The following is a 26,951-nucleotide window of genomic DNA, read 5'->3' as shown; positions in this document are numbered from 1 at the left end:
CGTACTAAACAAATTGTTTTATGAAAACTGTCGGTTATGCTGTCCGTGAACTTGGGCCCTAGAGCGTCATTTGTTTATTTACTATTATATCGTCTGGCTTTATCTATGTAGGCAGGAGTCGAAATTAGCGTGTATAGAGGTACTGTAATGTGTAATTGCATATACATATGTATGTGCCTATAGAGTTTTTATTTTTCTTCTTTTTGTGTGAGTTCCAAGTTTTAACGTAACAAATCTTTAACAGTTGTTCCCATTTAATGACGATGTGTTCTGGCAAAATTTAATCAGAATTAAGACCTTATCCCTTTTTTGTTTGTAAGTTAGTCAAAATGTTCTTCTCACATAAATAGAAGAAAAAGAAGTGTAGGAAAGTCACTCTTGTTTGCTATTTAATCACGTTCCAAGCAAGATGTTTTGATAAAAGTAGATATATAAAATCAAAAAAACTTATTTAGTTACTTGTAACTTAAAAAAATGGGTTTCTTTGAATGATCTCAGAACATGTTCTGGGAACGCTCCTCGTAGTAAAAAATCTTCTCAGTAGTTTTAATAGAAATGTTTATCGTTTTTTTATGTAAATTTAGTTCTTAAAGTAGGTATGTAATTACCTACTTATAATTATTTATTTCATAATATAAAAGTTAAGATTTTCGATAAAAATGTAAGTAGTTTAATTATGCAGAAAAAAATATTGCAAATTATTTTCCAGTTCTTATCCGAAGATTTTTTATTTTTAAAGTAAAGCATTGCTAACTTCTAATTTTCCCTACCGTATCTGATATTACCGCAGCTATTAATAAAATCGATTCTCTATACATTGAGAAGCAATTGGTATGTGCGTAAATCGATATAGTACGGAGTCGATTGCTTTTACATTGTTATGTAAAATATCTTTGATGTTTCAATCATTTACATTTCTGAACAATTTCTTTGTTCAGAATTTTCTGAGTTTATTTTTAGGGTTCCTTACCCAAAGGGTAAAACGGGACCCCATTGTTTTCGCTCCTCTATCCGTCCGTCCGTCTGTCACCAGGCTGTATCTCATGAACCGTGATAGTTAGAGAGCTGAAATTTTCACAGATGATGTATTATTGTTGCCGCTATAACAACAAATACTGAAAACTACAATAAAATAAATATTTTGGGAGCTCTCATACAACAAACGTGATTTTTTGTCCGTTTTATAAATAATGGTACCTACGGAACCCTTCGTGTGCGAGTCCGACTCGCACTTAGTCGGTTTTTGCTAACCTATTTTTTCATCACTCTTGCACTGAAAAGTGAACCATTTTAAAGTTCGCTGCCATAATGCAGTCGTGGTGGCCTTGTGGGAAAAGAACTAAGTTCACTAACTCTCAAGTGTGGGTTCGATTCCAGGTCAGACAAGTACCAAGGCAACTTTTCTAAGTTTGTATTTACATTCTAAGTATGTCTTGAACATCAATGACGGTGTTTCGGAGGGCACGTTAAACCGTAGGTCCCAGCTTCCATTGAACATCTTTGGCAGTCGTTAAGGGTACCCAAAAGTCAGTACTGGGTTGACCGGATGATTGGGCTGAGGAGGTCAGATAGGCAGTCGCTACTTGTAAAACACTTGCCCTCTTATTATAAAAACTGCCGCAAGTAGTGGTTTAAACCCGACTGAAGACGTCTTGGTTTGTTACGGTACTTACGATAGTCTTTACATCCTTATTACAAAACGTAGACTAAGAGAAGACTGTTTAGTACTTCGATTTGTCTATGGTTCAAATAATATCCACAGATTATAAGCAACAAATATTTACATCATTCGTTCAATCGTTCCGAATTCTATGCGCCGTTCCTTTTTACATTATTTTGTTAAGTCTATTTTGATGAAAAATAAATAACTATGATAATAAAAAAATATCTCTGCAGTTGAAAATATTACTTTTTATTATTTAAAGGTAATTTTATATTTCTAGTATCTTTTAACGATATACATGATCCAATTATTCTCTTATAAACAACTATCGAGTTTGCACGTATAACGGAACGTCAGCGCGCGTATCCGAGTTATGTTTTGTTTTTAGGTTAGAAATAATTAGGATTATTTTCATCCCGATTTAAATGATTAAATACGACGTTGTGCATCTAATTAGAACCTCTTCAAAATTAAGTGCACAATAACTTGCACACAGAATATCGTGTGCATTAAATTACCAAAAGAAAATGAAACATTTGAAACAACATAAAAGTAGAAAATTATATTTTATTTCGATGTCTATTTATACAGTCAAATGCACTGATACATGTTGGACACTGTTCTTCATCACACAATCTTGTTCCCTTTCTCATCTAGGCATTTTTGTACATTTTAGCAAGCTTCCAGTCTTTTACAAACATTGCATATTACTGGCAGAGATACGGCGTGCAAAACGCCAAAATAGTCTTGAATCTGTAAATAAACAGTAGACTGTATGATAATCTGATATATTTTCGGAGTTTCATCAAAATCTATGTGGTAGTTTATGCGTGGAACATAAACAAACATCCATAATAAAAACTTTGACTCTTATACAATTAATTAGGATGTTTTGGCAACCTACTTGCACTGTAAAGGCTACTTACTTTATGGCGAGCCCAGTTGAGCATCATAGAATCATCCTGGATTATCATCATGCATTCAATTGACTATTATTTCGAAAAACGTAAATCGATATTTATATCGAAAATTGTCGTCAGGTAATTTGAAGAGATTTTGTCGATGACGCATTCTGTTGGGCCCCCGGACACTCTCAATAGTATTCTAACACATCCAAGTATTCCAAATCACACATATTTATATCCACTTTCGTTTTTTTCTTTACAAAACAAATAACCTCAAAAGTAAATAATGTCGGAATTTGACGTTTGTCGACTAAGTACTGCAGTTAAACTAGGGGGCTCGATGGTTTATCTTTTGTACTACAGATAGTAATAGGACTTGCGATAAACTGCGTTTTGTAATAACGTTTTTTCAAGGTCGTACTTAAAAGTGGATTAAAGGTAGTACAAAAGCCGATACTTATTTGATACCGCGTTTTATAATAAGAGGGTTTGCAGTCAATTGCAACCGGTTACCGTCAGTTGCACAAAGCCCCATAAAGTTAAAGCTTCTTTAAATCTATTGCTAGTCAACAAGATAAAAAGCGACAGCAATAGATTTAATGAAGCTTTAACTTTAATGGAGCTTTGTGCAACTGACGGTTAGACTGGTGATTATTACCGTATTGCGATCATTAATATACTAGTTATTTTCTTTTCTTATGGCAACTAAGGCTTAACCAACTTGTACCTACATAAAACGTTGATACCAATTATTAAAAAGAATATTGTTCACATAGTTTTCATTTTGCAATCATTAACACGAACCATTGACGGCAAGATGTGTCATCCTAATTAGCAAAAATTCGCGCAAGCATTGCTCAAATAATGATCTATTGATATTTTTTACTGCTCAATAACATTGCCCCTCTTATTATAAAAACTGCCGCAAGTAGTGGTTTAAACCAGACTGAAGACGTCTTGGTTTGTTACGGTACTTACGATAGTCTTTACATCCTTATTACAAAACGTAGACTAAGAGAAGACGGTTTAGTACTTCGATTTGTCTCTGTGTGTGTGTGGTTCAAATAATATCCACAGATTATAAGCAACAAATATTTAAATCATTCGTTCAATCGTTCCGAATTCTGTGCGCCGTTCCTTTTTACATTATTTTGTTAAGTCTATTTTGATGAAAAATTTATAACTATGATAATAAAAAAAATATCTCTGCAGTTGAAAATATTACTTTTTATTATTTAAAGGTAATTTTATATTTCTAGTATCTTTTAACGATATACATGATCCAATTATTCTCTTTTATACAACTATCGAGTTTGCGCGTATAACGGAACGTCAGTGCGCGTATCCGAGTTATGTTTTGTTTTTAGGTTAGAAACATCGATATATATGTACTACGTACTAGATAGAACGTTCCGAACAAAAAGCTTACCACACTGAACTGCACTGCAGACTATGCAGTGCCCAAAATGGCAAATTAGAGCGATTTTGACACCTGCGTCAGATGGAAGTCTATGAAACGACAATTATAAAATAGAAAATACATATCAAGGTATAAACTTACACATATAAACTATTCGAGAGTCAAGTTAGTAAAATTACACGCTGTTTATGCTATTACAACGCTTGTATATCATACTTTTCATTTATAATTCAATTTTACAAACATGCATTAATTTGTTCCCGCCCGCCATCTTAAATTATGGATTAAGAAAATCGTGCAGAAACAGATGTGCCATAAAACTGGCAGAAGGTAAAATATCAATGAAAACAGACTTCACTTTGTCATGGTATGTTCTTACTTTCAAGAAAAAATAATTAAATTCGCTAAAATTTATGATAGCCCTCTTAAGAAAAAAAACATCGTAATTAATATTAAAAACCCTAAAAATAAGTTCCTGGTTTTAATATATTACATGATTTTGCATTCAATTAGATATAAATAAACTTTTTGATATATTACATGATTTTGAATTCACTTAGATATAAACTTTTTGAGTAATGAAAAATGTAGGCAAAATACGAGCGACACTTCTGCAATTAACATCAATGAGGATGACTACATGTCACAATACGTCAACGAGATGTCAACAGACGACATAAGCGGGTAAATTATTTGTATGGATGTTCTTGTCTATCGCTAGAATATATGTCAATGGTTAGAAATAACTTGAATTATTTTCATCTCGTTTTAAATGATTGAATAAGACGTTGTGCATCTAATTAGAACCTCTTCAAAATTAACTGCACAATAACTTACACACAGAATATCGTGTGCATTAAATTACCAAAAGAAAATGAAACAACATAAAAGTACAAGTTTATATTTTATTCCGATGTCTATTTATACAGTCAAACGCACTGATACATGTTGGACACTGTTCTTCATCACGCAATCTTGTTCCCTGGCTCATCTTGGCATTTTTGTACCTACATTTTAGCAAGCTTCCAGTCTTTTACAAACATTGCATATTACTGGCAAAGATACGGCGTGCAAAACGCCAAAATAGTCTTGAATCTGTAAATAAACAGTAAACTGTATGATAATCTGATATATTTTCGAAGTTTCATCAAAATGCATGTGGTAGTTTATGCGTGGAACATAAACAAACATCCACAATAAAAACTTTGACTCTTATATAATTAATAGGATGTTTTGGCAACTTACTTGCCCTGTAAAGGCTACGTACCTTATGGCGAGCCCAGTTGAGCATCATAGGATCATCATGGATTATCGTCATGCATTCAATTGACTATTATTTCGAAAAACATAAATCGATATTTATATCGAAAATTGTCGTCAGATAATTTGAAGAGATTTTGTCGATGACGCACACTGTTGGGACCCCGGACACTCTCAATAGTATTCTAACACATCCAAGTATTCCAAATCACACATATTTATATCCACTTTCGTTTTTTTCATCACAAAACAAATAACCTCAAAAGTAAATAATGACGGAATTTGACGTTTGTCGACTAAGTACTGCAGTTAAACTAGGGGGCTCGATGGTTTATCTTTTGTACTACAGATAGTAATAGGACTTGCGATAAACTGCGTTTTGTAATAACGTTTTTTCAAGGTCGTACTTACAGCTGGATTAAAGGTAGTACAAAAGCCGATACTTATTTGATACCGCGTTTTATAATAAGAGGGTGCGACTTTAATGGATTTCATATTTAAGTGATAAAAAGACTGGTGTTTATTTTTACAATGTTAGTGGTCATAAAGAGACTCTTTGCAGTTCGTCATCGTTATATCATAACGAACTTTATGAGTAAAAATGCCATGACGCACTTTTTTATTTACAGAACCACGGCCAACAAACAAATAAATAAATCGCTGAAATTGCTCGGCAAATTATTCAATGACACTGCCATTGTTATTGATAACTGTAAGTTATAACAAAATATGATATCTCATTCATTCACCATTACTAAAAATTGGTGCCATTTTTTTTTTGTTTATTCTCAATCACGTATATGATGGGCTTTAGAATTCCCTTCCCTAAACTAGGCAGAAAATCTGTCTGTATCTTAGGAAAGAGGAAATTCAATTAGAGGAATTTCGAGGAATTTCCCTCCATGGCATACTCTAAGATCGCTTGTCTTATAACAACACCACACTTACACATTGCCCGGAGCGAATAGGAATAGACCCATCTATGTCAATCAATCAATGCGATATTTCTCTTCATTATTACTATCTCTCCTCCCCACGCAGAGACATTTAATGATTACTTAAGCCATTCCTTAGTGAAGGATTTGTATGACATTCCGTCAGTAAGGAGTAATCATTAAATGTCTCTGAGTGGGGAGGTAAGACATTATAATTATAACCAAGTACTTCAAGTCAACAACAGCTGACTGCCAACAAAACAAACAAACTACCACATAAATAAAACGTCGTATAGATCTGCATTAACGACACATTTTCCTGTCGTTAATGGAAATTCGCGCAGTGGCCTCGCGTCGCCGTAATCTACTTACCGCGGATAAATTGGCGCAGCTCGCCTGAATTGAATTATGGACATTCGTCAAAAACGATGCGGTGGAATTAATATACGATATTGTCGCTTCAGTTGAAAAGTAAATAGTTTTTGTTTGATATAATAAAGAGGAAATATTTCTTGTTTGTAGTTCATGCCCCGCAGGCTTCGAGGCTACTGGACCGATTTGACAAACTCTTTCACTGTTGGGAAGCTAAACTATCCCCTTGTAACAAGGGCTATATTTTGTCCGGGTACGGGAAGAAGCTTCTACTAAAATAGCTAGAATAATAGACAGGTAACTTAATTTGACCTTTATCAATGAGAATCCACGTTATCTGCTCATAGGGATTCGATTTGTTAAGTTAGATACTGTAGGGTTTCAATTATTAGGGATACTCTTGCGAAGGAGCAATAACTCTATGATTAGAGCTTACGTTTGTGGTACTGAACAAAACATATTTAATATAATACGTTTTAATGTCTTCGTATTGAACTTGGTTAAACACAAGCTTTGGTACGAGCATAGGAATTCTAAAGGACTCCTTAGAGCTGGAAATATCTAAGTAAAAATGCCGAATTCAATGCTTGGTTTTGTATACTTTCCATCAATCTAAAATCAAACACCTATGAATCATATATCATGTGCAACCTGACCAGAAAACAACACGTTTTCTCGTGCACGTTATGTATCTGGTTTTTCAAACTCACGAGCTCAACTGGTATCAAGTTCGAGGCGTGTTTATAAAACACACTAGAAATGTGAAACAGTAGTTACATTTGTACGAAGTTTGCCACGTAACGAGGAATGTTGGGTAAGCTTAGTGCAAGGCGTTTGATCAACAATGTCGTACAAGCTATGAGAAATAAGATGAACGTAGCAGGCTAATGTGGTTTCTTTTAAAAAATATATTTACCTAGAGCGAATATGCTCTCTTTCTATGAGTCGGTTAAACTTTGGAAGCCGAAACGATGACTCTTTACCTACATGTAAGAATATTTTGTAATAAAAATATGGCCTTAAAAGTTCTCATGTTTTTGTGACTTGTCGTTTGCACAAGTTCTATGTTGTCAGACGTACTGAAACGAGGATAACCTCACAAACGGAGTAAAGGTCAATGGCGTGGTACTTAAATGTTCTTACAGTACCATCATTAAAATAATTCAAGCCGATCATTAAATAAGTCATATCTGGCGGAATCTACAACTTGAACAACCGCAAATTACCAACAAGTCATATAATTAAACAAATTATGAACTTCATTACGACGAAGAAGCCTTATGGTTTTGCCAACAATGTGAACATCGTTAAATTAAGTGATGATAAAAAATAGGGCTTAGATAAAGAATCAGAGAATTCAAGGTTTGTTTTTGTGGCACGATGATTTATCGCAAAAACTGTTAAGTAATTCCCCAGAGAACATTGTACTTAAAGGTTTTCGGATTAGTTATGAGATGTGTGAATAATCAACAAGTTTTTCGTTGGGTACAATACTCTAACCAAATACAGTCATGTAGCGAGTACTACCTACTTGTTTCTTGTTGTGGTAGGCCAAGTCATGCCATGGAAAATATAATTTAATCCATGATATACTTCCAGATGTATTTCAAAACATTCTGTTGAAAATAAAAGTCCGTTTCATTCAGTGTCCCTCGTGCATATTCTAAAATCGTAGAATAATAGGCATGCATTTTGTTCGCTATGTAATTATGTTTCAGCTCCAACTAATTATGACTGCATATGGCATGCATCCATGCATGCATAATTGTTTAGCAATTATAATAGATTTCCCAAGAAAATGAATTTGTTTTGCTGCAGACGATTTTTTACATTATTTGTTTCTTGCTTATGTTACTACGACGCTACAAAGGTATTATTTTTTAGGATATACGGTATATCTTAGCTATTAAATCTATATTATTTTAAAGAGTTCAGTGAAAAATATACATAACTGTTTAATGAATATTTCGTTTAAAAATTAAATTATAAATTTAAAAAAACCCCCGACCCAAAAAAAGTACGCAATAATTATGACAAAAGGTTAAAAACGCTAAACCCTATAAAAAGCAAAAAATAACTTTTAAACACTACGTAAACTAAATTTTGTCGTGTCGGGGGACCGCTCTAATTCATTACTTTATATACGTGTTTTTTTTTTAACGAATGTGGTAATTAGGTAGGTATCATTTGATTTATGTAGGTAAGTATTTATGAAGGTAAAAAGCGGTCCCCCGACACGTCAAAATTTAGTATAGATGGGGTCGCTATATGCGATCTCGACCAAAGGAAGCTGTTTAACAATCCTCATGACAAACTGGCTCTGGGAGAATTGCACAGATTGAGAAACAATAAAGATTAACCTTTGAACATTGTAGATTTTCAGCAAAAATATAAATCGGTTTATCCGTTTCATTCCGGCATTTCAGGGTTTCATCCGCCACATCCCATTTCCAGCATCAGGTTCTCGTCAATCAGAAACATGAAGAGAACTCGTCAAGACAAATTCAACGAGCCCAAACTCGATGGGTTTACTAAAAGGCAGTTCAGGTTTACGTCTCCTACCTTCGTGCCCTAACAGCAGACCAGCTCAGTGGTTCCAAAAGACATTAGTGTTTCAAATTTCAGATCCCACATATACTTGCAAGTAAACTGAGCGTGTAACATTCCTATCACATCTAGCAAACGAGCTGATGACCTTGAAGACCTGAACCGATTTCCACCAAACATAGCTAAGAACACTCCCGACTGACATACCTTTTAAACAAAAAAAACCGCATCACAATCGGATCATCCGTTTGGGAGCTACGATGCCACACACACACACACACACACACACACACACACAGACACGTCAAACTTATAACACCCCGTCGTTTTTGCGTCGGGGGTTAAAAATATAATAAAATAAACGGCCAAGAGCGGGTCGGGCCATGCTCAGTGTATGTTACTCAAACATAGAGCCTCCTCCTATTGGAAGTTGGCAACAACATAGATTTGAGGTACAATACGTGAAAAATAAAAATGCATCTTATGAACTGGTATTATTATCGAAGAATACAATTCACGGTGACATCGGTTAATACGAACACGTGTCTGAGAGAAGTGGTTATTATGAAGCTGTATACACAGGTGGAAAGTGTGAGTAATGCTGGTGGATTTTGCATAATTATTTAACTACTGCAGAAATAGTACGTAGTAGAAATGTGGCCTGTATTCTTGAAAATTCCAAAGTAATATTTGGAATTTTCAAGTACATATTTGTCAAGAGTTCTTGTGTTAAAAAAAATGTTTGAAGGTGTTCTAAAATAATTTATTTGACTCATAGCTACCATTTGTGTCGCTAATACAGTTGCATGTAAAAGTTAATGCCTAAGTTTACATAATTTTGAATAGCCGGATAACACAGGGATCGATAGCGTCAATTTCATAACGAGCTAGAGTAGCCTTTCAAAAGAGCATTGAACTATCTCTTTTTAACTAATATGTTTTCTATAAAGTCTGGTATAAAATGTTGGTAAAAAACTTTAGTTTAAAATGCATTTTTGATGTTTCTTATCTTTTTCATTTTTAAATTAGTCGTAAATACTAACGTTACATCCTTTTTTGAAACTTGTTTTATAATTGAATCCAGTTTCATAAAAGTTTTGGTTTTGATTTTGATTTTCCTCTTGAGGTTAAAGTACATTGAACGTATTAAACACGTTTTTTTTTTCAAATTTTTATGTGAATTTTTGGTTCAATCTTATCAATAATAAGATCAGGTTTTGAGAAATTGTCGTGCAACATCACATACATTTTGATCACATCCTCGGAGCCTTTTTCCCAACTATGTTGGGGTCGGCTTCCAGTCTAACCGGATGTAGCTGAGTACCAGTGCTTTACAAGAAGCGACAGCCCTGCCTGACCTCCTCAACCCAGTTACCCGGGCAATCCAATACCCCTTGGTTAGACTGGTGTCAGACTTACTGGCTTCTGACGACCCGTAACGACTGCCAAGGATGTTCAATGACATACATTTTGATGTTGAATTAAAAAAAATATATTCATTTACTCTACCGTATTTATTCAAAGTTAGAAAAATCCTCATTAAATTGTAGAATATCTATCCTTGTACATTTTGCAAAAAGACTTAGAGTCAAAAGCAGAAAAAGTTACCAGACTCGACAGGTGCAAAACTACATCACATTGGCACTCAATAAACATTCTCTCAACTCAAACAGCTCTAATAGAAATGTTCAGAAAAAAAAGTATGAAAATTGCGCGCCAACCTTTTTATCGATGACTGTACGTTCTAAGTTCAAAGACAGACATCCGTTACTGCCAGCCGGCCATTAAAGCAGCGGTTGGACCGGTCCTCTCTAACCAAACGAAGGTTCTTTGTGCCAATAGTATCTAGGTACTGGTATTTTCTATCTATCTCTATCAACACTTGCGTAGGTACAAAAGAAACGTACTCCTAATTTTAACGGTTTTTGATATATTATAATTCTTGAGGGATATATAACCTTGTACATTTTGTTTCGTAAAATATGATGAACTGGCTGTTTCCCGCATTTTCTTGCGCGTGCCGGGGGCACTAATTCCCGTATCCGTAATCCAGCTTCCTAACAAAGAAAGACTTTTTCATATAAGCCTTTAGGGTAAAAACAACCAAATTCTAGATGATGTCGAAAATAATCACACTTCGGTAATTGTTTCTGTAAAATACGTGCTAATATGCATGCATGCATGGAAATAAATATGATGGTTTAAGACTCATTAAAACTATATTACGAAAGCAGCCATTAAGAAAATAATGTTTAGCCGCGGTCCATAATGGCGATTTGTTATTATAAATCACGTGTGAAGGCGCACGCGCATGGCTGTTCACATTATACAAATACCAAACAGCACGGGTACTAGATACATTCTATACGATGTCATAAGATGACATATCGTCTATGACAATAGAAATACCTTGGCACATCTGAAAAACTACGTGGGCTGGATACCTATTTAGTTTGCGAATTTAAGAGGGCTAATAATCAGCAAGGGACTTCATGGTCTTCAAATCTACTTACCTACTTGCCCTTTCAAAAGGTATTTAGGTATCTAAAGACTATGGTATCGGATACATTAGTTCCTATTAAAAAAAACTTTTGATTAGCTTGGCGATTGAAAATTTCTTTCATTAAATGGAAGTAGTGGATTGTCTTACCAAAATTAGGACACGCCACACTGCAATATCAGAGCATTTATGCCTTTGCCTATTAACCAAAGGCTGGCTTTGACTGACAGTAAATTGAGTCAATGCACTAAGCGTAGCGTCTATGTATAACAGACACACAGACTAAACTAATTGTATGTGACAGAGATACCAAGGCATACTAGATACCAGAAACTACATCGCATATTTCTCGTTACTCCGTGACATTTGTTTAACGTAATAAAAACACATCATAAATGTACAACGTTGGTCAACTGTTGCAGCTGTGAATAACAAAAACTTATTAACTGAACAATAGACTGTATTTTCTTCTATAGCTTTTCATAATTAGACGTCATTACCCTTTGATAGAGTTATATAGGTGCGAGTATAATGATGAAATACATTCTTCCAGTATTAGAGAATAAACGAGGCAAAATGTAGGGCTCCATCGTTTCTTTGTAGCGCAATCTAGACTTTGATTAAATTCCCTGAAACTCAGCATTCGGAGTTAATTCAATTTCTGATCAATTTGATACATTTTATTCGGAATTTCTGTTACAGCTGTGAGCTTTAGTAATATTAGAAGAGCTCTGAGCCATCGTCTGACTGTTAAATTGATAGGGAAAAAATATCTGTTTCGAAAATTGATCAGATTTAACAGTTTAGTAAAGCGAAATGCGTCTTTTCGTATCTTTATTAAACTTGCGTTTGACAAACGGGTCTTGTGAGACCACAAAGAGGAAAGATTAATACTAGGAAGAATGTAAAAATGCAGTTAAGAGCGTGTACGCTCGGCGCGCGATGTCAACTTTAGGTAATTCAACGCAAAAAACCGCGCAGACTAGCGTCGCGGCTGTGTGCGTGCCTATCATACTTCACGTATAGTCACACAAACCATTTTGATCCTTTCGAGTGAAATTGGTAGAACAAAAAATATATTATTTAGTAAATAGTTAATAGCGGGAAAATAGTGTAAGTCTATGGATGTCTAAAATATAAAAGCATGAAAATAAGTCGTTAATACATACACTCTTTTGCAAAAAAATCGGGCACCTATGAAAACCTTGGTTTTGAGGACTTTCTGTATATTACATACAATTTTCAACAGTACTAAATAGTCGACTGATGATTAATGACAATGTTAAGAGTTTCTGTATTTTAACCGATTTCAAAAAAAGAAAGGAGGAGGTTTCAATTAGATTGTTTTGTGATTGTTCTCAATTTGATTGTTCTCGATTTCTCAAAGACGCCTGGACCGATTTGAAAAATTGATTGTTTATATGAATGGTCCAGTCCATCCAGACCGAAAAATTGTGGTCAAATAACAACAATTGCCGGAAAGCCAAATATTGGTGAAGAGCTTGGGTTTACCATTGCAAATAAAGTTTTAAGTTATCTATCCTATATGCTTCAAAAGTTATTCGAGATCAAAAGTCAAAATTTGGGTACATCCAAAATGAAAAAAAAAAATTATAGCTCGATTGGTAACAGACATCTGCAATAAGTGATTTCTAGCCTAAGGAGTCCGCCATATTGGATTTAGACTCGCGACACATTTTTTTTCGAGTTATTCATAGCAAGCCCTTTCATTTGATACCCATATCGTAGGAATGCATTAAAACATTTTCTCCATCTTGGGTATACCGCCATATTGGATATAGAATCATACATTGTCATTAAAACTGAACATTCAAACAAAATTTCAACTCAATCGATAAAAAAAAATATGCTTCGAAATTGAGCTTTAAATAAAATAGTAATGTATCAAGATTTGTTGGTCGCGCTTGAAATGTACTCTATTCTCGGTATCCACGGCAGAGGTTATTCACCCTACGCGATGTGACGGAGCGACACGTCCTCTCTGTGAAGCCTTGCGGCGGTCTGGTTTGAGTTGACTCGCGTGCAGCGTTTTATAGTAGTTTTAAATAATTTGTAAAAAATAAAACGAGAGATTAAATTATAATATAAAGTTTATGTTTTAAAGAAAGAGTTATATTACTATAGTAAATAATTGTTATATTAAATTAAGTAAGATAGATAGGTAAAAAAAGCATTTGAAATTCTCAATTTTTCACATTGTTAAAATATTTTTTTCCGAAAGATAGAGACCTAAATCAAAAAATGTTTTCAACTAACTATAGGCATGGGGATTTCGTCTATGAGTAAAAAAATAAATATGATTAGATTTGCCACTGTTTTCACATGAATTTAAGCTTCGAAATAGACGCTGAACGGGAATTTTATAAAACATCTGTTACGTTATAGGGGTTTTAAGTATTTAAACTACACAAATTGAAATTTATGTTCAATTAACTATATAGACAGTGAAATTACCTTGCGTTATTAAAAAATAACATAGTTATAGGATAAGTAGTTACTGAGAAACAGTGGTTTGAAAAGTACCATTTTAGGCCAAATGGCGCGCGGTTGACGTACACGCTCTTAATATAGCTAATCTAGTTCTCAGCTTAGAGTTCACATGCCGACAATACCTCGCGACAAGGAAACTGCTCTTAATTGGAAATAATCCGCTATCTGAGAGAGATATTTACAGCCCGTTATCACCGCACCTTACCGTTCAACAATACATCATTAAATCGTAAATCATACACGTAAAAGTGGCGACATTTCTATAGGTTTCTATTTCCTGTTATGTGTGTCTATTTTTGTGCTTATTGCAACCAACCTATTTACGGTAGAAAATAAATTGTGTTAGGCACTTCGATGTATTTCAAAGCTAATTGGTTAGGTCTTACCTACTCACTATAGTAATTTATGAATTACTTTTAACACATTAAAATTAGAAAAGGGCGTTTGCATAATCGACATTCCGATTGATCATGGAAACTTTCTCCTTTGGACCTTTGAGCGTTGTGACACTTTTATCATAGACAATTAATATGAAGCTTATTTTTGGGACGACAAAGACAATAATGGCGCGAACTTACAGATGTGTACATGCAAATCTTATTAATATGCATAATTACTACACAATCTTTTTTGAGACTACCTATCTAAATATTACGTCTAAACACGTGTATAATATTTATTTACCCGTTTTCATTTGACATTTGATTCAAATCCGGCAAATATGTTAGCTTATATTTCAAAACATAAGAATTATAAAAATAAGGCGAGGCCATCATTTACAAGGAAACTAACAAATATTTTAATAAACACATATATTGCAAAATTTTGCTTCAAAAATTATGCAACCGATATTTTTCGAAATTTAGGCACGACTTTGTGAAGTTTCTAGGCCGACAAGATGAGAAAACTTTGCATACCTATATCTTTTTTTTTGCAATACGTAGGTAATGAACAAGACTATAGAAGCACTAATCGAAGAGGATTTAACCATGATGTAGACAGAATAGTTAAACAATCGGTGTGTAATATCAAATATGTATCATGGGACAAGGATGTTAGTGGGACAGGAACGACAGTAGGTACCTACTACAGTTCCCGGCACGTAACTGGGCAAGACTCGTGAGATAAAAACAGGTCCTATTTTTTTCAAGCAGACATAATTAACAATAAATGATGTCAAAAACCATAGTATAATGAACATGCAGAAAATGCAATAACAGGCACTACTTTTTTGTATAATTTAGTGCACTATGTGCAAGCTCGCACTGATTACATATACCTATAAAGGACCCAAATCCTTGCCAAGCTATATGCCGGCTACTCTACCTGGGGCATTTGATCACTAGGTTCAAACACTAGACTGAGCGCTCTTAGCGTGTACCTAGTGAGTATAGAACAATTCGAAGTGTCTTACATAATTTAGTCACTGTAGATAATTACCAATATCCACCTTACCTACAATTTTCTTAATGGCTAGCTAATTCTATGTAAACGCTACTTGAAATCCATTATTAATGACACGACATACACTATGGACTTCTGCCAGGTTTACGAGGTTAGCGCCTGAACTGAGTGAAATTAAAATATATTGTTACCATCCTGATTGTGTTCAGTTTAATAAGGATATGTTCATAGGAATCTTCTCGTCTTTCCCTCTATAAGTATGTCCTGCTTACCTATCTGCTTACGTATCTTTTCCAGGAAGTTTTATTTTGCCAATGTTTAAGCTGACAAGCGCAAAAGTTAAATGTCACGTTGAATGGTTAGATGACACGCAATAGGTATGCTAATGCATTGATCTAGCAACTAAGTTTACCTGTGCATAACACATTTTAACAAAAAATATATGATTTTTCACAATATAGTGGGTATTTTATTAGGCTCTACTTAATAAGCTTAGGGCGACGTCCCAAACCAGCACGATAAACGCGATGTAGAAAGCGACTATATTGATAAACTCATATAACAATGCCCATAAGTAAAAGCTGGAGTTTCAACTTTATAGGTACTAAGATCCTGGCACTCCCACATCATATTTATTATGCGCAGTTAGCAGCAGACACAGATATAAATTAATTAAACATGATCAAAATTGCCATTTGTGATGCAAGAAGCCAACCCAATAATTTGTGGTGACTTCTAGAAAAGTATAAAACTATGAGCTGTGCAAAATATTAGGTAGTATGTGAAACTGTAATTAATATCTATGAAAGGAAGTGAGACATAACATAAGAAAGATTACTATCCCATTTTAGCAAAACTCGCCTACCCATCACGCCACCTATCAAAAACCAGTCTCAAAAGAATTCTTTTTATGCTCAATAGATGGCGCTATTGAGGCTACAGAATATTCATAAACTTAATTCTCTACAAACAATAAAACTGGGTAGTAATAAAAATCTAAGTGCTTTATTTGAAATCATTTGAGTATTTATGGTATGTGCCATGTTATATACTTCAACATTCTAATACATGAATTCCCACCTGTATCCGCAAACTGAAAGAAATAAAAAGAATTCTCCATAATGTATGAAATTTAGGGTTTTGTATCTAATTTAGTTACAATAGTTCAAACTACCTTGAATAAAAAGATGTTATATAGGCCTATAGTAGTTAATTTATTAAGTAACATACTTAGGCAAAACCAATTTTGTATAAAATCATTTGGAAGTGTCACTGTTGGTATGTTAATGTGGTGTAGAAATTATACAATATAGATCAAATATTCTTGGACCCCAGAAACATACTATTATTGCATTTTATTGCTTAACCAGATTCATAACCTCCTCCTTTATTTTCCATTAGAATATTTGAATACAATGCATTAAGACTTTTTGTATAAGTTTAATAATTAAAAACTTACGTACCTACCTACTGTGTGTGTGTGTAGTATACTTTATAATTTTCATGCATAAAGTTGAATAAAGGAATAGAAAACTTTAACTTATTTTCTAAAAACATAACTCACCAAGGCGCGGCTAACCATTAGTTATTCATGAACAGTTGTTTACAAAAATCAGCAAGCAATTTATTACACAGCTCAAAATAAATCTAATTTATTATAAGAAATCAAATACAACCTTTTTAATTCAACTATACAAACAAACGTAAACAAAAAACAACAACATTCGCTCAATCTGAAGCTCAGCTGTTAATGACAGATGTCAAGGTGACAAGACAGCGAAGTTTCTGTTTTCGTTTAGAAATCAAACAGCTACAGCAATGTTCTATCTTATAGTTTTGAAATCATATTCAAATAATTTCGAAAAACCATGTAATTTCAAATGGAATGGATCTTTAACTAATACAGCATTTTTCTTTTCAGATTTAATCATCATGTGCTTCAAGTTCCCCCGGTTATGATATTCCCTAAAAGTAAAATGTTGGAGGTTCCAGATAATGTAAGTTTTTTATTATTCTTTAATATTGATTAGAAGAAATAGTATTCAATGCCGTTGTGATTGATTCCGTTCAATGACAACTTACATTCGACCACTATACGACCCTGACATTATTTTAAATATTTTCAAAATACTAATTATATAGGCACTTACCATTCAATGGCTTTTAAATATTTTCCAATCGATTTCCGTTAGTGCCCTTCAGTGATCTTAATAATAGTCATTGATTGGTATAGCAAATAACTATAGGTAATGTCTCTATATCATCAATTGGAACACATCCAACATTACCTTAGTTCACGACTGAATACCATCAACTCTTATTTATATCTTAAGTTAAAATGGATCTCTTTTTATTAATTTAGTATAGTTTACTGGTGTGTTATTTCATATTTCATTTTTGGGGTAAGAACGTCTTTATAATTTGTTAACAATCATTTAACAATAGCTGCAGTGTCCATTAATCTCACTAAGCAAGCATTCAGTCTTTAGCAGTAGGTAATTCAGTATCGTTTGCCTGAAGAAATACCATGAAAAACCTCTTTAAACATTCTCTCATTAGTTCAGCGGGTACCTAATTAGCGAGGTCTAATTAGTAATAATAGTTATAAAGTCCAACTGCAACTAATTTGGAAGTTAAAAACGAACTTTGTTATGGTTTATTTTGTGAACATTCAGTCAGTTTTCCGTAGTTTATTTGCCTTTAGATCTGAAACAATGTTATCACTGTTGGGCAAGCTTCGATATTGACAATAGTGTTTAGTGACGCACTATCTTCTAATTTTTACACATCGGCAGTAACTCGTATTAGGGCTGCCAAATCGTCATGTTTCTCATCAATATTAAGTTGACTAAAAGCGATAGGTACAATTTGAGTAAACGAATGGAAATTAACATTCACGTACTTATAACAATGGTATTCTCTGAATTCTCGCTTACTTGTGGTAGGTACCAATTCGACATAAACATCTTCCTACGCCATGTATTTTTGCTTTACTAAGAATCAATTCACGCGGTGAAAAAATACTGTAGGTACCTACCTATACATATATCGTCATAAAAATTATAGGTACTTGGCTATTTTAATGATAATATGCAGTTGCACTTAAATACTTATGGTAAGTTGCACCATTTAACTACAACCATAACCGAACCATTTTCAGCTGACAAATCGTCAATTTGACCAATGAGTGGCAATTTCACGGCTAGTTATGTCTTCATATCTTTATATGTAGTATAATGGAACCTTTATTGTACGATGTTATACCACAGATTACCTTAATAGTTCTACTTACTTACTGCAGGTCATATTGCAAGATGCATTACCAAAATTTTATTATACCTAATAGAACTGATGACAGAATAGCTATCAAGCACAAGGCAGGTAATATCACCGTTCGATTTTTCCATGAGGGTTTTTCTGTTGGCTTTTATCCAAATAACATGGAACTCAACATACATACCTAGGTCCTTACTTAACTGATAAAATATTGATGTAGGAACAAAGTATATTGAGTACTGCACTCTAAGCGAAAGTTAATGTGCACACATTAACGTGAGTACTTACATAAGCAATTATCTAAAATACCTACTGTTATATTGTATTATCCATGTCATTTATGGTGCAGTTACAGCCCTGAAATTATCGTAAAACTGCAAATTTCGTTGGCCACACACGCGTTACAGACGCTCGTTAAATCACCCATAGTACTCCCATACTTTTGTAAATACCTAGGCAGTATGAGATTAACGTCTCTAACAGGTGCACGAACACCATAGGCGATAGTGTTTTGTTATTGTACCGTGTGCAACCAAAATAGCAAGTTTAGGTCCAAACAAAATATTAGTGATAAAGTGGTATTGTATTGAGTTGATCTTTGTTTTAAACCATCTTAGGAAATAAAATTGTCTTCTATAAGGTAAGATTTAAGTTTGAATATTTATCTACCTATTTAATCCAGAAAAAAATATAATATCGTAAAATATTATGTTAGGTAACTAAATTAGGATAATGAAATTACAACTCCGCATCCCCAAAAACTCCCTTTCACCGCTTCCTAGTGTTTTGGCTGGGAAGAAGAAACGGTGATGAACAAACTTTCCATTTCCATTGGGGGCCGAAAAAGTGTTAGTGTGAAAAATTAACGATAGACGGTGATTGTTTAAAAAAAAATATCTAGCGCTCACTAACATACTCTTTAAAGTAAGTAGGTATGTGAACGTCATTAAAATGTAATGTAACAAATGATTAGCAACACAAAACAGTGAATAAGATAATTAAATCGGTCAACGGACTGTGGTGAGACATGCATCATGCAGGCAGACAAACGAAAGATAATGTTTTACTGGAATCTGTGTTAAAAAATATTTGCTTAGCTTGATCAAAGAACTTATTTGAATGTTTTGGTAAAATCATGTGAGTGATAAAAAGTAAATGTTATTGCATTTTTTTTGCAAAAGTTTCTACTTTCGTAAATAATTTCCATGACAAAAAATATAAAAATAATGCTTGAAAAGTCATCTACTTACTAAGGTACATGAAACAAAAAGAAAAATAACTTATATCTACAGTCATCGCCCGATGAAGGACTAGAATGTAGGTACTTCTTATAATAAACATACAGATCTCACTACAAATAAATAGAAGCAATTAATTAAAAGAGCAATCAATCATTAAAACACACAATGTAGCCTCATATACAATTTACAATAACAAATCATGCATCTTTATGGAAAATCCTAACTTGATATCACGATTTTCATTCCGGTTTCCTTGAATATGCTATCTTGTTTATGTAGCCAGTTTTATTGCACTCAAGTGTACAGGTGCCGAGATGTAGGCTGATCAAATATTTAGAACTGCGAATAATCTACGCGGTATATCAATTTGATACAAGGACTTTATACGTCCCTACCTACGCACTTTTGGGTAGTTGTAGGCTCAGACTGAGGTTGTAGGTTGGTTTACCTAGTATTAGGTTCCCTAGGTAACTGGGTTGAGGAGGTCAGATAGGCAGTCGGTCCTTGTAAGACACTGGTACTCGCTGCATTCGGTGAGATTCATAGTCGACCCTAACATAATTGGCTAAGGCGGCCAACTTTCCGAAAACTGAATGCGGGACTTAACCTTTCGTGAAAAGGGGGGGAGGGGAGGCATTGAAAAATGATCGGACGGAACTGATAAAATAAAAACCGTAAGCAAAAAGCTATAATTTAACCTATCAATATCGTGTCACAGCGTGCACTAATGTCTTATTTTCAAAATCATTAGGCCTCACGAGTTCAGTAGAAATAAAGAGAACGAGATTATATTCTGTGTTCCTGCACTGTTGAGCGTGCGCGCAGGTGGGTGTTGTGTAGAAGCGTGGTAGAAAAATAGGGATGCGGGACATGCGGGACGCATACAACGTTTTGCGGGACTATTTTACTAATAATTTCAAAACGGGATTTCGTCAAGCATTGCGGGACGGTCCCGCAGAATGCGGGACGGTTGGCCGCCTTATAATTGGCAAAAGGCTCGGGAGATTGATGGTGCTTAGTTTACCTACAAACTTCCTCCAAAAGTAAATATCACATTAACAGACCCTACACATACAAACATAATAGGTACTATAGGTAGGACCGTCATAAATATATTTTCTCATCTCAGAGATAAAACCTACCATCAATATAAGGGCACCATTTTCACGCTCACTTTAATTTATTTTATGCTAGGAATGACTTCCTTTAACCAATGTTAACAACTAAGAAGCTTATTACAGACAATGACTTCCTAGGTTAATAGGTAAAGCCCATTATTTTTGTAAGTACTTAACTGAGAAGTTATCCTTGCTCCCATTCAACAAAGGACCTAGGTCTAAATGTCATTGTGGATTTCAATAAACTTTTATATAAATGTTGCCCTTTCTGACCAAATAAAAGGGTAAATATGATAATGATGTTGACCCAGCAATTGCTTGAATTAACATGTCAGCCATTATTGTGGCAAAGTGCAGATAATGCGAACTTTAAAAACCAATTAATCACTTTCGTGTATGAATGATTTATGTTCTTAATTGTAGTTGACATATTTACTTAAGGCTTGCATAAAGTTAATCGATATTCAGACCCATAGAAATCTTAAAAGTGGATTAGATACAAAATACCTTACTTTTATATAAGAACTAGTTAGGATACTAACTACGATACTGCAATAGTGCCGTAGAGTTTGTCCGGCAAGTCTGGTCTGTGTTTATCCAAAAGCAATTTAAGACATTTTACGGTCACTGAAATCGCCGGCTAGTGTTCTGCAGAGTTTACCGCCTTAAAATCATGTTGCGAGGAAAGTCTTTCTCGAGCGTGAACGTGGAGGAATTTTGAGTACCTATTGTACCTAACTGGTCATCCTAGGAAATGATGGATGGACGGTTTGAAAGGCAACATAGCTGGACAAAATATTGCTTGTGAAATGACGATAGATAGAAAAGTATGGAAGAGGAAAACATGCTTCGCCCTAAATGCAGATTATAGATAGATTCCCCTAAGCTGTTAGAGACTGTGAAGATCAGACTAACTTGGTGGTGTTTTGGTTGCTTGATCATAGTGCCTAAAATAACTGCAATATTATTTTAACCTTACCTTATGGCAGACCACGGGTTTGTCGACACGTGATAAGAAAACGATAAAATCCGCACGTGATTACGCAGCTTCTGTAAGGAATTACGAATGATTTGAATGTAAATAATAATCGTTTTCTGAGATTACAAATGGTTTTATGATTTGATGATTCACTTGTTTGTATTGTGTCAGGTTTTTCAGTATGAGAAAAAAAATTGAAATTATGCAAGTTCACACAGATGGAAAGCGTGACAGTGGTAATAAGAAGGTACAATAAAAACCCATTTTTATCCTCAATTGGCTTATAAGTAACCGCACGATAGATACATATAAGTGTATCAAATATTTTGTATTCCATAAAGATACTTCACTGGTGCTGGGATTTTCCCAAAGTTCTGAGAAACTAACCTGAAGAAATCATTCGCAATCATGATTATGGTGGCACGAACTTTTGATATCCAAATAAATTTATTCTAGAATAAAGATAATGCATTTAGGAATCATACGCATTATTTCCCTCCTATACTCGTACCTAGTGCAGAATGAAACCAAAAGTTTTATTAAACCAAGTGTCGTGACAGACGGCCAACGAATTGATCTTAAAAGGTTTCTGATTTTTTCTTTTCAGGTAAGGAATTCTCCAATAATTAAATAAAATAGATGAAAATAGTTAATAAACAACAAATCTTAACTAGGTACTTACATGTACCTATCGACTAATTATCACAAAAGTTCATATTAGTTTTCGGGTTTTCCTCAAATCGTCACTAAAGCCATAGATGGCCTTGGTTTATTTATGCCGTAACCGTTTATTATGAAACTATTAATAGACATATTAGTACTTACTTAACATGTTCTGTGTTAAATAGAAATAACAACACTCGATACCAAACTTGAAATCGAAATTTTGGTTAACGTCACAAGCAAAAAAATAATTGTTTGGTGTGAAAATTTATGTAAGTTTAAACTTCGGGGAAATTTCAGAATAAGTTCTAGTTTAGAAAACAAAACTTATTATTGATTTATAGCCATTATTGTTTTATACTTGGGTACCTACCGTCGAACTTACTCTCACGTTTACTGTAACGTTATCTGTGGCAGTTTTTAGTAAAATGGCAAAGTTAAAGTTTTACTGATTGACATCTTAATGATCAGCTGCAATAAAATAGAAAACTAGCAGACTTGTAAATTACACGCTGGCTTTGAACTCGAAGCATTGCTTACTCCGGTTTGACTTTCCATTCCATAAGTTGTCATTTCCGTTCTCGATCCAGTCTTCCGCCTCATAAAATTGTTTTTCTCGATTCATGTTACTTAGACTTCAAAGTAAATAGGTATTCCTGATTTTATTTCGCTAGATTTCATAGTACATATTTCTGATTTTATTTCGCTAGTTTTTGCTTTAGATTTCCCTGCAATTAGCTTTTTATTCAAGGGTTTTCTGCGAATAAAGAACTAACAATAAAATACACCTAATCTATAATATAAAAATGAATCGCAAAATGTGTTGGTAAGCGCATAACTCAACAACGCCTGGACCAATTTGGCTAATTCTTTTTTTGTTGTATTTGTTATTGTCAGGAGAAGGTTCTTATGATAGAGAAAAATAGGGTAAAATAGAGAAGTCAGTTGACGGGAGCGAAGCCGCGGGCAAAAGCTAGTACTGATATAAAAAAAACTAGAGGCGCTTGTAGCTAAGTGACAGCCAGAATAAAGTTCCATTTCTACCGCGCGCACTCTACAAACTTTTAGTCAGCCGATAGTTGATTTGGGCTCATAAATCAGTATGAAGATTAATGGAAGTACTTAGCTTAGTGCCCAACAGCTACCTATCGCAACAAAGCTTCGACTGACTCACTTGGCTTTCCTCCATTGTACGCTACCAGACTACTTAACTAATTCTGCGTTGACAACTCACGCGGGAACATCCCGCTCACTCCGTTACTTGTAAACTCCAAAACACAGAAAACATCTTCTCTTTCCCATCTTGTTTAACTGTCTTGTTTTTCCTCTTCTTTAGGTGAATGAAATACTTAGATATCCTAAATATTGTCTTCATGCAATAATGGAAAATGTCTTTGGGATTATTTATACTTATCAGAAGAATATACCTCCCTCTAAAATGTCGCTGGCTTTCATCACATAGGCTTTGATATTTTGGCAAAGTTTAATACAGGCAGGTTAAGTGACTTTGTGTTTCAATTCAAAAGCTTATTTATTGGAATAAACTATTTTGGCTTACCATATAACGCGAATACATACCACTTATTTTCGATGGTGTTTAATTGCCTTTTATTCTCCTTCAAAACACCTAATTATGGGCGCTGTATCTGCTTTGAACAAAAGCTATGCAAGAACCTATTTATCACATTGGTTCTGCTGTAATTAATGTTTACGTGTTCAGCTGGGTACATGGTAAAACAATAATCAGCACATAAAACTGAAAAGATTGTTACAAAGCCAATTAAACGCACCCACGGAACAGAGCTCTCTGCTTATGGCTAATTCGTAGTTCTAAACTACCAATTACAAAACGCGAGCAGTCAACGCCTTCTGCGTTTCATTTCAGGCGTGAAAATGTGAAACAAAATGAACTTATCTACGTATGTAGGTATCTGTAGTTTAAATTGCAATGTTGCCGACTCCACATAAGTAATCATTTCGAAGCGTGATTGCCGTGATTATTTAAAACGTCGATCTTCCATTATCGGAGTCAGTCAGCATTTCCCGGTTGACGCGCATGCTCGTCACTTCGAAATGTCAATTTTCCCGCCTTTGGATCGCGGCAACATTCTATTGTCTATGCGCATTCGGTGGTTTGAAACGAACTTTTTTTAAACATTTTCAAATAATTTGAAAATTGAAAGAAAATCGCCTAATGTGGTTGAAAGAAAATTATTTTTGTGAAAGTGGTTTTTGTACTGTGATGATAAAAGTACAGTGAGATTTTTTTTAGTGTATATTTTAGAGGATTTCGTTTACCGAAACGATATGAAGGAAAAGGTGACAGAGATTTTTTTTATTTACTTTTCTTTTTTTTTCTCTAGTTCTTAGGTATGTGGCTATAGAAAAATAATTGAATGTTTAATTACTTCGGTCTTTAACACAGTTTGACTTACTTTTAGACAAGGGCAAGGGACCATCACCTATAACGGTAATTTCTTACTAATGGCATAATACATTAGAAATGATAAGTTAAGGCCAAAAATAAATAAACAAAACAAAACATAAAAATACGTTGCGTTAATTAATTTATATTTTCATTGATAATACTAAACTTTAGATAACTTTTTAAATCCATGTATTTAAACAAGATGGAAGATGTTTTACCACGATATGCTTGAGCTTTAGCTTGAGCTACAACTCCTTTTTATATTCAAACCGATTGAGTTATTCTTGCATACAATAATAACACGATAAAGTTTTCCGGAATCTGGCCACAGAAAGTAGGTACCTAATTACTAGCTCAACTATTTTCAATCATCGATTTTATCGAAAAAAACATTGGCTGACCAAGAATCGTCAAGATACATAGACCATCTCACAGGCCTCCTCTCATCCAATGAAGGATTAGGTAGTTGGATAATAGAGTCTACCAACCCACCACATTGATCAAGCGCGGTGATTTAAGCTTGTGGCACATTATAGCAGCACGGCAACAGCACGGCTGCAGCACGGCGTCGCCTCGAATTAAGACTACGGCGAGCGGACAGCGCGCCAACCACTCGCTGACCGCTCGCCGTCGGCGCGCCGTCCGCTCGCCGTCGGCGCGCCGGCCGCGCGCCGGCCGCGAGGTGTTAGCTCGCTGTCACCGCAAACTCAATATTATTTTAAGACGATTATGATTGATGTTATGATTGAACACGACGTAATGACGTTGTTTCGCTGCCGGCTCGGAGTCGGCGCGCAATTAGCACGCCGTCGGCGCGCTGTTCGCATGAGGACCGCTCGCTTGCAGCACGCGGGCGGCGAGTCGAGTTGTGTGGAAGCGGCAAGCACGCTGACTGCTCGCCGTTGGCTTTTTCATATTGACATTACGAAATATATTATAATGTACACGATTTAATGCTCTAAATTGAATGACAACTTAAATGCTGGTGTGGAGCCGTGCTGTTGCCGTGCTGCTGTAATGTGCCACGTCCTTTAAACACATACATGGATTGATTTTTGTTAAATTTATTTAAGTATCGCAAGCTCAGGGCAGATGAAAAATATCTATAAGAAATTGCGTTATTTAAACTGATTTCAATGTAGGTAGCACACATCACCGAGTTTCGTGACGAGATGTAAACATTTGAACAGCATTAATCTAATATTTGTTCAGTCTAAGACTTCTTTATTACCAGACAGTTTCGTAGTTTGAAATACAGAAGAATGACAAACAACATAAGTTGTTTGATTGTAGATAATATTTGTTCGAAGATTTAGTTAATTGTTCGTGTAGTGTCTGATCAAGTTTCTCAAATTATATTAAGTTTACCAGCCTCTTGGGCATGCTCCCAGTCGACAGCAATGGGGGGGATTTTTTTAACGCTTTTCGTTTTTTACTCGGATAGTTTGAGACTGAGGCTTGCGTTTGGGGGCTGTCTTTTGTTTTTGACGTTCGAAAAGTGCTGATGTATCAGCCTAATTTGAATAAACGTTTTTGAGTTTGAATGCTTATTTGCAAATAAATAAAGCCCGCTTATGTCGTTCGGACTAGGGCAATGTAAAACGTATTATGAACTTGACCTTGTAGTAGGTACCTACTTACAGTTCTCTTTACGTATCAATTAACTGTACATATACCTATTAGGTATCGTATTTGCTGGCGTATATCATAGTCAGGGCCGTCTTTAAAC

At 34.7% G+C, this 26,951-nt stretch overlaps 2 protein-coding genes and 2 long non-coding RNA genes across 7 annotated transcripts in view; 1 reads left to right on the top strand and 3 right to left on the bottom strand.

Annotated features, from left to right (window-relative positions):
* Positions 1 to 17,233, bottom strand: part of LOC110370771 (methyl-CpG-binding domain protein 4) — a 49,214-nt gene extending 31,981 nt beyond the window's left edge. Inside the window, exon 1 of the mRNA XM_021326726.3 lies at positions 17,082 to 17,233. The gene's annotated coding sequence lies outside the window, so the exon portion shown is untranslated. The remainder of the gene's footprint in view (positions 1 to 17,081) is intronic.
* Positions 1 to 26,951, top strand: part of LOC110370770 (calcium release-activated calcium channel protein 1) — a 58,671-nt gene that overhangs the window by 19,524 nt on the left and 12,196 nt on the right. For 2 of the 4 annotated variants that reach the window (XM_021326723.3, XM_021326721.3), the window contains exon 2: positions 17,439 to 17,514. In XM_021326723.3, coding sequence (XP_021182398.3) covers positions 17,473 to 17,514 — 42 coding nt within the window. In that variant the 5' untranslated portion in view covers positions 17,439 to 17,472. Of the gene's footprint in view, positions 1 to 17,438; positions 17,515 to 24,811; positions 25,114 to 26,951 lie in introns of those variants that run through there. The other 2 variants (XM_049843357.2, XM_021326722.3) reach the window with 2 other exon arrangements.
* LOC135118487 (uncharacterized) lies at positions 2,334 to 3,052 on the bottom strand. Its single transcript, XR_010277605.1, has 2 exons — positions 2,590 to 3,052; positions 2,334 to 2,416 (listed from the first exon to the last, which is right to left on the bottom strand). It is a non-coding gene; the product is annotated as an uncharacterized LOC135118487 (long non-coding RNA).
* Positions 4,874 to 5,726, bottom strand: LOC135118481 (uncharacterized). Its single transcript, XR_010277604.1, has 2 exons — positions 5,234 to 5,726; positions 4,874 to 5,083 (listed from the first exon to the last, which is right to left on the bottom strand). It is a non-coding gene; the product is annotated as an uncharacterized LOC135118481 (long non-coding RNA).

The sequence above is a fragment of the Helicoverpa armigera genome, chromosome 22 (assembly GCF_030705265.1).
Source record: "Helicoverpa armigera isolate CAAS_96S chromosome 22, ASM3070526v1, whole genome shotgun sequence".
In the NCBI taxonomy this organism is placed as follows: Eukaryota; Metazoa; Arthropoda; class Insecta; order Lepidoptera; family Noctuidae; genus Helicoverpa; species Helicoverpa armigera.
This window is presented reverse-complemented; position numbering and strand designations above follow the sequence as displayed.